This window comes from Dermacentor silvarum, chromosome 2 (genome assembly GCF_013339745.2).
Source record: "Dermacentor silvarum isolate Dsil-2018 chromosome 2, BIME_Dsil_1.4, whole genome shotgun sequence".
Lineage (NCBI taxonomy): Eukaryota > Metazoa > Arthropoda > Arachnida > Ixodida > Ixodidae > Dermacentor > Dermacentor silvarum.
Window position 1 is genome coordinate 132254551 of NC_051155.1, and position 14637 is coordinate 132269187.

Genomic DNA, 14637 nt, shown 5'->3' on the forward strand with positions numbered 1-14637 from the left:
TAAGAAGGTTGGGTGCTGCTATGAAAAGAACACACGACATGTTCAACAGCTTCCCGGTCTGCGACTGACTAATGGCAGTCAAAAACGACACTTTACGTTCTCTAATAGAAAATTTGTTATTCGCATCAATGCATCAGAAGCTTTTAATTTAGCTAAGTCATTCTCGAGTACCATCGACTTCATTAAATGTATACGCCTAACTGCGTTCGAACGAGACAAATTGCCTCGAACTACCTTTTCACATGCTTAAACGTGCTTCCGCCTAGATTGATGCACGGAGACATTCTAAGGCGCAAATTATAGTAAGACAAATGGCGATTGGGTCGGCGAATGCGATATATATTGTTCTTGCACATGACGAGGTCGTTATGCGAAAGCACGTTAAACTCATCAGGTACGAAAAGGGCGCCTCACTTTCAACCGGTGCAGGCTCGCCAAGATGCAGCTCCAGAAAGGCGAGGCGCACTCCTCCTTCCCGTGCTTCGAGAGGACCGGCTGGAACGTTCCTGTGGCGCTCACGCTGCAGATTCCCAAGGGCCACTCCGCCGTCGCGAATGCGCCCATGGACGGACAGCCGAGAGGGTGAGTCCTGCGAGCACTCGCTCCCAGCAACACAATGCCCCGCGTCCGTGACATTCACTTGCCACTGAGGAGGTCATTTAGTTAACCATAAGCCTATGATGATGGTGACATATGATGTATATTGGCGCAAAGCCAGTGATGGCCAAAGAGCACCAATATAGCACTGTACGCTGTAGTCTTAAAAATGGAGTGCCGACACCTACTTTCCACAGCTGTAGCTGCTTGCCATATTCCACGCGATCAAAATGAGTTAAGGGTATTTTTAAACAAAGCATGTGGAAAATAGCACAATCCCAGTGCTTGAGTGCGAAGAGGGTTACAACACTTGCACGAGAAATGAAAGCGCAATATAACTATTTAACAAAATTTCACTAATGATACCTTTTTCACTAGCTACTCCAGGACACAGTTGTAATTTACTAAATTGTAGCCGGTGATCTCGCGATGCGTCCATACGTTTTCGATAAACACGTTTATAGCGACAGCGATTAATACGGTTACTCTCATCATAAGCCAATTTTTATGTCCACTGCAAGACCTGTTATCTCCAATTACCCCTGTCTTGCGCTATAACTGGTTCCAACTTGCGCCTGCAAATTTCCTAACTTCATCACCCCACCTGGTTTTCTGCCGCCCTCTACTGCGCTTTCCTTCTGTTGGCACCTATTCTAGGCACCCTAGGCGCGCTCATGTGCCATCAGCGCCGCAGTTGCCATTATCGTGCTATCACGGTATCGACAGTGAATGCGAGGCCAGCTCATGGAGGTTTAGGAATTGGGATGCACGATCATGCTCTACTCAATCAGCTCTGTAGCGTAGCCGGTGACAGAATTCTGCCTTCCACTGCTCGCATGACCTTTACGCACTAGCACACAGCAGCGTTCTTTGTGAGCAGCTGTGTGAACACCACACCGTGCTCAAAGTACACTGGTATGGGAGGACAGTAAGCGCCAATCGGAAGCTACCAAATTCTCTCGTAGGGCGCTCGCAAACGCCGATTTGGGCGGCTCTTTCACTGGGCGCTGCTTCATCTGGTGAGCAGCAGCTTTCTATGGCCTGCTGCGTCGCCTAGTTTGCTATCGGAGAACTGTTACCTAGTTTGGTTCAACAATCGAACAGTAACAAACTTTTTCGTTTTTTTTGTTTTAAAGGCGAATGACTTCTTTTGCCTGTTTCGCCAGTATTTTGGATCGGCGGCCGGAGGTTCTCTGCTGAAGGCACGTATACAGCTCTCGATTTGTTGCGGCACCCGTTCGGCGCCGAGCACTAGCTCTTTGCGACGTCTAGGAGCCTTATTGCGGGGCGTCGCTGCGCCGCGTTTCTCCACCGCCTTGGCTAGTCTTGGCTGACGACTGCGGGGTATCCCTCGTAGCCAAAATCCGCTGCGCGTATCTTGTCGAGATGCGCCGCCTCGTCTTGCCGGCTCGCGCGAGCTTCGCTTAGGACCGACTCACGGATGTTAGTGCCGCGCGATGTCATAGAGCCAGCGGTGGGAGGAGTATCGGGGCTCAGTGCAGTAACCGAGCGGAGACGCGCATATAAGCGGCTACTTTCGTGCCAGCATCGGCCTTCCTTTGTCGTCCGGCCGCCGTTGTTGCACCGCCGTCACAACGTTGTTTCACAGCCGTCGCTGTCCACCCGCTTTTGGCCGTCTACCAAAACACGCGGACGACATTTTCTGCCACCATTATATACTGTGTCCCTGTACTTGTATATACTGGTGGAACGTCTATTAAAGAGTAGTATGCAGCACGAAGCCGGTCACGTCACTCCTCCACTACAATTATCGAACATGCTTTTGATGTCAGCAATGTGCTTAACAAGTATTACCAGTGTGTAGATTTAATTTCTGTGGTCCCCATGATCTATTCTTGTCAATCTTCGTCGGACAATCGCCTTCTCCGGTTTCTGTAATAAATATGTGCCAGAGATTTTTCCATATCTGGAAAGGAAGCTGAAAGTAGAGCCTAAACCGAACCAACGATTGTTAAAACTAAGTACGTGGTTGCAAACAAAGCGATCTAGATCGCGTTTCCATTTGAGTGGAAATATTATTTCTTGGCGACAGCAGATGAGACTGCACTTGTTGAAGACTTAAAGTGAAAGGGTGAGGCACTCACTAAGGATGTCGGCAGCTTTAGAGTGGGCGGGGTGATAACCAGGAAAACTGGTTGAGTGCGAACCTACCACTGTCATTGTTTATTAATATGCACGAAAGTGTTCAAGTTCCTTCTTATTTTGCAGGACTGGTAGCGTGAGCGCCAGCAAATTCAAGAATGTGTTGGCCATGCCTCCTGACATGCTTGCCTGGATGGTCTTCCCAGCCACTGTGAAGTTCGCTGAACTGGTTCCAGACGTAAGTATGGAATTACCGTTGCTTGTGTTGCGATCGTTGATTTTCGTTCATGTTACGAAAACCATGCAACACCTTCTTGCGCTTGGTAATAGTCAAAGGGGTTTAAACATATAAGAGAATTAATGTGACAGCGTGATATCCCGGTTCGTTATTCTTTGGTTTCAGAGGATACGTTTTTTCTTTTCCTAGCAATGGCACCCGGTACGATGTGGCTCGTACACTTAAAAAAATTATGGGGTTTTACGTGCCAAAACCCCCATCTGATTATGACGCACGCCGTAGTTGGGGGACTCCGGAATAATTTTGACCACCCGGGCTTCTTTAACGTGCACCTAAATCTAAGTACATGGGAGTTTTCGCATTTCGCCCCCATCGAAATGCGCCCGCCGTGGCCGGGATTCGATCCCGCGACCTCGTGCTTAGAAGCTCAACACCATAGCCACTAAGCAACCGCGGCGGATACGCACACTTTAACTGTGCAGCGTTTTTTTTTTTTATGAAGTCCTGACAGAATATCGTAGTGTGTTTACTTTTGTTTGTCTGCGAAGTAGTTTACTGCGTAAGTTCTGTTCTATCATTTATTCTTCATTCTTTTGTATTGTTCGTTATAGAAAAAAGTGAGCTGCAAGTATTATTATGCTAGAAAGATGCGGCATCGATTACATTTTTTGTATTAAGAAACTTGAAAGTGTGGATTAAATATTATTTATTCTATTGTTCGTTGGTATCCTCACTAAAAGGCTGTATATTGTTATGCGAGCTACGAGTTGCCTCTCTATTAACAATTGTTCAAGGAATCCTCGGACACTACTTCATAAGTGGAACTTCCGTGTATATTCGCAAGATTCTTTGCAGTGTTTCTTTCGCTTGTAGCGCATTAACTTCTTTTGTTATTCGATGTGAGGATGAACTACCCTGTACTGGGGATGTTTCTATTAAGCAACGCTTTCTCGTCGTAGAATCGAGAGTATTAATTTAAAAATGCGAAGTAAGCTTCACACTTTACCACTTCTCCTTGAAGATTATTGCGCAGCTTAGCTTGGAGTTTACCCACTTGACGTTTTTCTTTGGTCGGTTTATTTATGATGTTTAAGCTAGATTTCTTGATTACTTGGACTTCAGACCTTAGCTGTGTATTTAAGCCCACCCTACCTCCATTTAAGGCTACTGTACTCATTAGCACGAGCCATGCCTGTTTAATTATATTCTTGTACTCAATTTACATAAGTATGAAGCATCCATTGTGCCTCCTTACTTCATATGTGTAAGTTGTGCCTTGAATTCTTCTTGCTATACTGTCTAATACAAAAATCCTTCGGTTCAAATCATGACTGTGCTTGTTAGCCATCATCCTGTTCTAAGTGGCCTGCGTGAAGTCTGCGATCTCTTCGTCCTTCTTAGCGTTCTGCAAGAGAATATCGCTACTATCCTTAGTAGCGGCCTTTGCGGCTTAGTTCGCAATAATGATATAACAATAGAAGCTTGCAGTGCTACGGGTATCAATTGATTGGGTATCAGTTGCTTGGGTATCAGTTGCTTGGGAGATGATAAAAGGCACGAACTCGGCGCTGCACAATCGTTCAGTTGAGAACTGTTCAAGAGGCACATGTTTATGCCGCTGGCTTTGCACAATAGGTCATCTTTAACTTGTATTAGTAAACATAAAATTAACCGCTTAAATTACAGAATAGGCATTATATTGTTTAAATTTATTTAATTACACAATACGGGCATTATATTCTTTAAAATTTATAACCATGACCTCACTTTAGACATGTTTCCACAACATGTGCTCCCTAATCCCAATTCTAGTCGCTTCGCCATTCATCGTAACTTGCTCTTGCGTAGTATCCGTACTAATTATGGTAGATTCACTTTGCTTTTTTCTTCAGTAACATTTTGGAATAGTTTACCTACGCATATGAAATCTGTTACTTGTTTACAAATGTTTAAGGAAAACCTAAAACAATTTGTTTTTAAAGTATAAATAATCCAATCTACCAGGGAACGTTATTGATGCTTATTGTATTTTTCGTTTGTAATATTTATGCTTTCTCGTTTGCTTGCTTTTTACTTTGTAATTTTGCTTGTTATACTTGCACGGGAGGTCCCGCCAACGGTGATTAAACCTTGGGACCTCCTTCCGCATATGCACAACTATGTAACCTTTTTAGGTATGTAATAAACTTGAATTGAATTGAATTGAAAAAAAAATTGACCTTCGCGTCACCATTCACCGAAGTGCCATCCTGAATTCCTTTTCGGCTTGCAGAAGATGTCCATTTACCCCAAAACGGATAACGCGGACCTGAAGGCGTCCGCCAAGGAGACCTTGGAGTTTCTTCCCAAGTATATTCAAGCACTCGTGAAAGATGCGGTCACAAAGATCGGTGCGTTTTGAATCTATATTATGCCGGAGTTTAAGTTAAGATAGTGTTAGAACTGGTGTTACGGAACAATGTATTTGTACAACGTGCAGTCATCGTCCAACGTCCATCGTACAACGTCCAGTGTACATCGTGTAGTGTACGGTGTAAATGCTTCCGAAACGACAGTGACGACGCGTCAGGTTAAGCGGAGGCGTAATGCTCTGCCAGTGGTATGTTTGCTGACGTCATAAGCAGAGCGCAGCTGAGTGAGCTCGTTGGTAAATATCTTGTGAGCAAACAGCGCTAAACACGGGACATAGAACGCGATGACGCCACACGTTGCACTGATTACGCAATGAAATTTTTATCACAGGTATGAGTGATTTGCATACCGATCGAAGAACATGGAAACGAAACTTGTAGATATAAAACTCTCATAAAAGGTTCCCTGATAGGTAAACCACATCCATTTGCTAATTATTTCAGTTTCACTCATGCAACGTAAGATCACGAAGTTTGATTAAACAGAGTTTTACATCGATATGTGCGTCTTCCTTTTTTTGCCCCTGTAAAAGTTCTCAACCCCCACCTCACACATAATAAACACTTCCAATTTATCGTCTGCCCAGCGCTCTGGGTCTGTGTGCCTTGTTTATCACAGTTTTTTTAAAGAACATATACTGAGCGTACTTTGAAGAACTGACCATGATTTTTATATACCGTGATTTCGCTGGCAAGTACAGCCTCTCTAGTAGAACCTGCTTTCCCAAGTTTGTCATTACTCGCAGTTCGGAACGTGTTCTTCGGCATTTCCTTATTCCAGGTGCTTAATTTCGTTTTTGTCTTCAGTCTCGGGGGCCTTTAGTATGAGATTGAAGAAAATTGAACTCCTCTTCTATCCCCTTATGAAACATTTGCGGAATTACATTTGCGTGCGCAACAGCATGTAGCCTAAGAGCTGAATCACGCAGCTACCCCTACGAGCATACTTGTCGAGGATAATACCTGGACCTCGAAGTGTCGCGTAAGTCAGGTTAGGATAGATTAGGCCCCAGGCGTCTTGAAGGCGCCCCCAAGGCACTTTTTTTTTCATGTATGCAGTGTTTCACGTCTTAACCTCCATTTAGCTATACTTACTTTTATCTTTTTTTATTCACGTATGCAGTGTTTCACGTCTTAACCTCCATTTAGCTATACTTACTTTTATCTTTTCTTATTAACGTATGCAGTGTTGCACGTCTTAAGCTCCATTTAGCTTTACTGTTGCTTCCCGGCCGTGTACTTAGATTTAGGTGCACGTTAAAGAACCCCAAGTAGTCCAAATTATTCCGGAGTCCCCCACTGCGGCGTGCCTCATAATCAGATCGTAGTTATGGCAGGTAACACCCCATAATTTCCTTTTTTGCTCTTGCTCCCGAAAGTATTCTGTCGCGTCATGAAATTTAAAAGTTATAATTCGTTAGCCTTGTCAGCAAACAAACGTGTTAGGTCATAATGTTTCGAAAACGCGCGCAGGTTACTCAGGAAGAACGTTAAATACCGATCAAATTTACGCCAAATCTTAGCGATATAAGAGTGCTGTATGTTCAGATGTTGATGGCAGCATAACGCAACCTGTGTTGCAGCTACTTACAAGCCTTTGTTTTCTTGCTCGTTTTTAGAAACAATGTTTGCAGATGTGGTGTTCCCTCAGGCATCCGAGACACAGGAGGGCCTCGGATTTGTTGGGCTAGAAGCAAGAAACACGCCCGCAACAATATGCGCGAGAACCACCAACCAGGTGAGCAGAAAACTCGTAGCAGACGGCGTCGTGTTTGACATGTGGCTTCATCGATTTGGTGCCTCTGAGCACTCTGGCAGTGTTAGCGTCGTCATAGACCGAATTGGAGCTGCATCTATAGCCCCCTGAGGCCCCACATTCATTTCCGGGGACATGCAGCCATACTATAGCCTGGAAGAATGATTGTGCTTGATCTATTATGCCTACTATGTTTGAAGTTGTGTGCCTACAACTTCATCTGTTGATAAATCTTACTTGCTGCGTTACATGTTCTCTTCCAGCTGGGCAGGCGGGATCAAAAACGATCAGTCAGTGATTGCGTTAGCTAGTGTTTCACTTGAGTTTCTTCGTAAGAATACAGCCGGCTTACTGACAGCTTCTCGAAGGGATTGCAGCTGTCGCGTTATTGGTAATCCGTCACACTGCCTCAAGTTACCCACGCAATTCTAATCTTCCTTACACATCACCCTTAACATACCCGAAAGTGGTCCCCGAATTTTGTTGCATTATAGTCGATATATAGTATACTAGCATTTTATTACCTAGTGTGACACTTTTCATTTCGTATGCAGGTGTAGCAGCTGGAGTTGCTCCCGCGTAGTTTCGTAATACTTAGGCCCGGGGAGTATGATTTGCTTTCTTTACACAAAACTCTCTCAACCTTGCCGATTTCCGGAGATATGATAGGCCATATCAACTTTCCCTGATGTTCGAGTTGTCGATTATTTCGCCCTGCGATCTGCTAGCCTCCTGGTTAGCTCAGATGGTAGAGCGACCACTCCGGGAAGGCTTTTGTCCGTGGTTCAACTGCGAAGGTTTCCTTCTGAGGAATATTTTTAGGTTTCTTTTGTAGGCTCGTGCTACACACTCGGTCAAAGGGCCATTGTTTCCTTTCTATGAGGTAACTTGGTAAGTTCATAACTTTGCTTACTATCGCAGTGGACCTACCTCATCATGCACCAGCTGACATGTCCCGCTTGGCTTGGATTGGCTGGTGTCAGCTACCTGTGCCAGCTGGCGATAAACGAGCAAAACAAGCAGGTGAGCGTTTGTCGTCGCGTCCTTTCACTGGTATTCCAGATGCATTGTGTAGACTTACCAGGCGAATGGCGTGAATGGGAGCGCGACGTACAGATTATTATATATGCCGCGCGTCTCAGCTTATCCGAGCTGTTCAACAATAACAAGAAAAAAAAACACGGCGCAAGATACAATTATAAGACCTACGGTGGTCAGTTGTTAGAGGCGTAACGATCGAACAAAGTAGGTCTTTAAATGGTATCTTGCAGCGTGTTTATTAGGCGTATTTTTTGTTGCTGTTTTGGTTTCACAGTTTGTCTAAAGCTAGCCGGGATACCCTTTGTAATGCTTGCGGCTGAACTGATGGCTCGTTCATAGTCAAATTTAGTCCTCACGTGGCGTTTTGCGGTAAGCGCAGTTTAAGGCCCAGTGCATTACTCGCGCGTTTTGTCCAGAGTAAAACGTCTGCGCCGATGACATGCCAGAAATGAAAGATGCGTCTTTGCACGAATAATTCGTGAAAACACGAGGTACGATGTCTCTAACTCGGAGCGGCACAGTATATACGGCGCCTCACCTTTCGCGTGCATGTCGAGCAGCATTGCATTAATGACGTTTCATACGATACGTGTGCACGTATGCGCTCGTCAGTCAACTCGCCTAGCTTGTCGTCAGTCTTTGTTATTTGTTTTTTATTTTGTTCTTCTCTTTATTATAGCTCGCTGCGCTCATGAAAGACTTCAAGGAACGCAAGAAAGATACCCCGGCACCTGGCACATGGGTGAGCTTGCTGTTTCCTTTACTTGTATGGTTGTTGCGATGGTTTCGGCCAGACTAGCTAGATAGTTATTTTTGTACTTGTCGCTATAGAAGCCGCAAGATGCATGCTAGCACTCATTGAATGGGTATCTTCGGGTTCTGAAGGAGTGAAGGAAAGTTAGTGAAGTTCTACTCGTGAACGTCGGCTAGGGTGTGCACGCACAAAAAAAAAAAAAAAAAAAAATCATTCTAAGCAGCGTAAAGTTCGGCGGTCTAGCGGGAAACTAATGAACGTAATGCGTCACATATTTTGGAGACAGATACCACAGAACAAGTTCTGGTCTCGGGATTTCTGATAAGCAGGGCAGCTTCGATTTTGCAATTTGAAAATGTGCGATAAAATGAATTGCTAAATACCTATCCAGTGCATCTTTCGAATTAGGTATTTGCACAGTAATATTTGTCGTTTAAGTTGGTTCCCCCTCCCCCCTTTACCTCCCTCTCCCCTTTATCTCCCTCCCCCCAACAAGTAATATTTAGTTAATCAACCTGAAAAGGTCGAATTACGGTATGCACTCTATGTGATTAAAATACGTAAACTAGGGACAAATAAGAGCTATGCCTTGTATGAATACTAATAAGAATTTTTCCTTCTCCGTATAACGTATTAGGCTATCCATGGAGGAAGGTAAAAAATTAGAAGGCACGTCTTGTGACAATAAGTAGGCCAGGATCTAGCAGAGCTAGCTACTCAGAATCATACTCGGAGATGGGTGCAATTGTTCTGCCTTGACAGCTCTCGCACACTTTGATTAATCAATGTGACCTTTCTATACCCTCCTCCTATCTCCTACAAACGTGCGCTTTAGTGCATATTGTGACGCGGTCGCGTACGCTCAACGCAACTCCAGTGTTATGGTAGATACCTCGAAAGTGGCCGAAGCATGCTTATAAATGTTGTGAAGAAGCCCGTGACCAATGGCGCGGGATCGAACCTCTGTCTTCACGCACAGTAGCCTCTAACCTGAATCCCAAGAATGTCACATATTCCGTTTTCCCGGTTGATATGTGTTGTCCGGGCGAAAGAACCTTTGTTCGGACCGAGTCGTTAAAGGGACACTGAAGGGAAAATTAATCTCTTCTGTATTAGTAAATTGCCCTTCTAGATTACCGAAAACGCCACTCTTATCGTGAGAAGACGCTTGCTGAACCAGGAAAGGCGCAAGACTGAATGACGGGGGACGATGCGTCTTGGAAGTCCCAGCACCAGCTCCTCGTGACGTAAGGGGTTCTGTCGGCGCCTGTTACGGACTAGTTAAATTTTATTGGTAAAAATGCCTTACACCGTGTTTTAAGGAAGCCACGGACTCGTCAGCCAACGCGGTCCAAATACGAAAAAAAATATTTGAAATTCGGGACGCCACACTGACGTACCGGCGTTCAATTTCTTTTCTAACACTGAACCAATTATTGAAATATTATTGTCTTTATCATATCATATACTTTATCAGTGTTAACTTATTATGTCTTGTTAGTGGCCTTATAAAACATGTTTTACGAACCACATGCGGTTTGTCACAATGTTTGTTCCGACGAAAACAGCATGTGTATGCTGCTTTTATTTTTTTATTTCACCATTATGAAATCGTTGAGTTTGAACAGAATCACTCGCATGGCTCTAAGATTTCGGAGGCAACGGTCTCCTTTCGTAGTGCGCTGATTGCTATTGTATCTTGCAGCTTTCATTTTTAATTTTTTTTTGCATTTGTAATGCCCCCCAAAAGTAAAAAAAAATAAAGTGGTGTTACTACAGGACGAATTACATTAACATTGAATTAAATGCTTTATGCATGCCTCCCTGATCATCGCATGTATCAAACCTTCTATTTCCAGGAATTCGTGATCGTTTCCCGGCAGCTTCTAAGATAGTTTACGTGGATTGCCATGTTGCTAGTTTTGTAAAAAAATATGTGAGGGGGGGGGGGGGGCGCACTGATATACTCAAGCATGAGCATAAGTAGCAGAACATGTACAGTAACAACGTATATGCGAACAAATCGGAATGTTCGATCAGTGGCAGGTATTTAAAATCCGCGCTAGCTTTCATCGGGCATATATGCAAGTGAACGCGCTGCGATGAAGACTCGATAGTGCGGTACCTGTGTCACGTATAAACCGGGATGGTTTATGTGCCGCTGGTCAGCGAGTCTTCTCTGGTAGTGTTTGAAAATGAAAAGCCTACCCTTTCCACCGTAGCCATGACAACGATCACCACAATGAGTAGAGACTAAGCAGCACAAAACGATATTCACCCTTCTATATCACCCGTCCAATATCACCCTTCTATAAACACTTTTAAAGCGAAGCTTAAATCGCCTGTGTACAGAAAACTATGATCATCAACATTGGCTCGAGCGTCGTCGTCTTCTTCCGCAGCTGGCTCGTTGCGCTCGTGCTCGTGCTCGGCACGCGCTCTTGCCACTGCTCCCGCGTTCGTCGTCGGCTTCTTCTATACAGCTGGGTGCTTTGCCGCTCATCATTCCAGCGTAAAATTTCACTTCTGTTGTCGCAATGGGGATACCGCGTTTACGGAGATACGAGCCATTCATTGTCTTACCGTAACAGACAGATTTAATTTTGAAGCACTTTAATTTCGAAGAATCGCAAGCGGCAATGGGCAGGCGGATGCTGCTAACCACGCCGCCGAGCAAACTCGAGACATCGAACGCAAGCGACAACGGCGGACTGCGGGCGTACCGTCAGTGACGTCGTTCTCTCCGTCGCAGCCGAACGTGTGTGCAACCTCGTAATTGAGAAGTACTTTAATGAACCCTCTGGATTAACCCAGCGATAAACACCGGGGGCGCACTTTTCAACTTCGCTGGTTAACCATCTTCAAGGAGTGGAAGGGCCGACAAATTTTTAAACGAAGCTTTATAAACGCCGTTTACATGTATCGCATTAACTCTCCCGAGAACGTAGCGCCACGTGCGTTGAGTCGGCTCCCATCCGTAAATCTATCATCGCCTCGCGCATTAATGCGATGCGCCTTCCTATAGCGCATTACCGCTGTTTACATGAATGTGATGCGATGCGCCACTGTCGAATTCATGTAAGCGCAGCTATAGGCTCAAGTTTCGGGGATGATGGTGGTGGTGGTGGTGTCAACGCTGAAAAGTGGGCCGATCCTGGTGATTGTGCAGAAAGGGTTCAAGCTCAATGGCTCATATCAGGGACAAGAAAGAAAGCGAGAAAGGAAGAGATAATGAGAGAGAAAGAGAGAGACAATGAAAGATGGAGAGGAAGAGAGAAAGGAAGAAATAGAGAGAAAAAAGAGAGAAAAAAGAGAGAAAGAAAGAGAGAGAAAGAGAGACCATGACATGTCGTGAACTTTAACGTTACCCTGACGAAGGTCAGATACATGCACGACAAGCTTCGCTTAGCCCCATTTTCTCGACAGGGGAAGGGCTGGTGATTTTTTCCTTGTTTTTCAGTTTCAATTGTTTTTTTTTGTTAGACGGCTTATAGTCATGTTTTTCAACATAAACCTTAGTTGTAACTTAGCGCTGTTCTTTGTCTCGTCATCCGGTGTACCTTACTTCGCGCTACCATTCTCCAGACACATAAGCTACAGGAAAATTATTGTAGTACAACATTCTGATTGGTAAACTACAATGTTTTTGGTAGGTTTGTCCCCTTTCTTGTGCTCACGTTCATATGCACTAAGTAGACCAAATGTTAGTCATTGTAGGCAAGATCATGGAGTTTATAAGTAAACCTTGGGCGCTATAGCGTAAAGCTATTTCAGTCTCCATGGTAAATAAGTAACCGCGCAATAGAAACGAAGACGAAGGAAGATGTAGACAACACACGCGCTTTGTTCATCTTAGTTTCTAGTGCGTTGTTGCTTATTTGACATGAATCAATACCAACTCACCCAGTTTTCCATCCTTTTCAGCGTTATTCCAATCTGTTCATTTTATCGTAATACCCTACAGGTCAAGCCGGCAGTAGCTAGCTACCAACTGTCGGACGCCGACATCCAAGGCATCCATGATGGTTTTGTACCTGACGGCACACTGCTGAGATCCTGGATTGGGTACTCCCCACTCCTACGCGTGGATGCCCTAATGTGTCCAGGAGGGCCCTACCAGGCATGGAGCCACCTCGTATAGGTGGCTGGCTACTCCTGCTCGTGAAAAAAAAAAGAATGAAAAAAGCAACCTTTACGCCTATCGTCTGCTTTGCGTGCTCGCTCTCTGCCTTGAACCTGTATTGACAAGCAACTTCAACAAACATCTATTTCACAGGTCTTTCGCATGACAAGTCTTTCGCGAGGATAACACAACCAGCTCTTCCGTGCTCACGTTGGTTTCGACGGGAATTCATGGCGCAGGCTCCTTTCCCAAGCGTATCACCCCTGAAGGAAGCCGAACGCCAGGCCGGGGTACGCTTGTACCCTTTTGAACCAGTGGGTGCCCGGCGGCGGTGGGAATCGAACCCACAGCCTCCCGCAGCCGAGGCGGGCGTTCTATTTCTGCCTCTCGTCTTAGTTTTGCAAGTAGTGAATGACAGTTTCTCGTGTTACGGCGAACATTGTCTTAGTTCTCCCTCTACATTATCCTGAATAGCGGAAATGCGCGCTTGTAACCAAACGCTACTACGTAACTAAGTTTTGTTTTGTTTGGTTTACTCTATTAGGGCTCATACCTACTATGGAAGACTGGCCAGCAATCGGATGAATTAGGAAAGTGATCAGTCGACTCCAAAAATAAATACTACTAAAGAAAGTAAGGCTTATCAGTGCACTCGTCTTCTTCATCGGAATCCTTATTGGAAACGCGTGTGTTCATTTCTCTTTCGGCGTCTGCTTTGAAATGTCGTGACAATTATAGGGAAAGCGCGCAAAACAGTGAATGGCAATGAGTGAGCGTTAACATGTACTAGAGTGTAAGAAGAGGAAGGTTCAAATGCACAATACGGAACTTTACAAAATCTGCCTCTGGAACGTTACCACGCTATGGCGCTGCGCATAGAACTTACATCCACAAGGGTTGCTGGATTGTCCCACGGCTAACGCCCTCACCCCTGAAGGTGTATAAATAAAGTTTAATGTACATGACGGCCAGTACCCATTGCACTTGCGACGCGACAAACTATAGTTGCAAAATGTGTGTTCATTCTGACCACCGATGGCTGTAACCGTTTATGTGATGCAGTTTGCATGTCGTATATCGCAGCTACTACCCTGTTTATATTCCCCAAAATGTTGCCAAACAAAGCTTTATTTGTTTACATAAACAATTTCATCTTATCCCTCAAAACGTGAGGGTGCTAACCATCACACAAACAAGCACTTGCTATAAAATATGCATCCACAATTGCAAGGGTGTTAGTGTTAGTGTGAGTGTAGGAGCACTTGCAAAATGCCAAGCCAAGCTGAAAAAAGTAAACTAGACTTCTGTTTAAGCTAGCGTAACTAGTCTGGTTGTTCGTGCGCGTAGGCAAAAGAAAAGAAAAAAAAAAGAAAAAAGAAAAGTGCCAGGGAACAAGTTTCCCAAAGGCTATTCGTCGTCTCTAGCGCGAGATGGTGATGCAGATGGCTCGCGTACTGAACAGGAAAGGTAAATGTGGAATACGGATTACGTGAGGAAAGAGAAAATCTGGCGAGAAGCAGAGCGTACGGGAGATGCGCGCTCGGGCTATAATGCCTTGGACATGTCTGCTAAGAGAAATCCAGAGGAGGGATTTTGACGAAATCCTCTTTCTCA

At 44.8% G+C, this 14637-nt stretch overlaps 1 protein-coding gene across 2 annotated transcripts; it reads left to right on the forward strand.

The window, feature by feature from the left end:
- Positions 1-435: 435 nt before the first annotated feature.
- LOC125943660 (uncharacterized) lies at positions 436-13081 on the forward strand. Of its 2 annotated transcripts, XM_049663110.1 has the most exons (7): positions 436-582; positions 2827-2938; positions 5211-5328; positions 6969-7087; positions 8027-8128; positions 8826-8888; positions 12865-13081. In XM_049663110.1, the coding sequence occupies exons 1-7, from the start codon at positions 440-442 to the stop codon at positions 13039-13041; spliced, it is 834 nt and encodes a 277-aa protein (XP_049519067.1). In that variant the 5' UTR covers positions 436-439; the 3' UTR covers positions 13042-13081. The 2 variants fall into 2 exon arrangements, with proteins under 2 accessions (XP_049519067.1, XP_049519068.1); XM_049663111.1 differs by lacking the exons at positions 8027-8128; positions 8826-8888.
- Positions 13082-14637: the final 1556 nt, after the last annotated feature.

What these genes read in the sequence shown, in the direction of transcription:
- LOC125943660 (XM_049663110.1), top strand. Translation starts at nt 440, where the DNA reads ATGCAGCTCCAGAAAGGCGAGGCGCACTCCTCCTTCCCGTGCTTCGAG. An exon ending in AGATGCGGTCACAAAGATCG is followed by an intron (nt 5,329 to 6,968) that starts GTGCGTTTTGAA and finishes GCTCGTTTTTAG; the next exon opens with AAACAATGTTTGCAGATGTG. An exon ending in CCCCGGCACCTGGCACATGG is followed by an intron (nt 8,889 to 12,864) that starts GTGAGCTTGCTG and finishes AATACCCTACAG; the next exon opens with GTCAAGCCGGCAGTAGCTAG.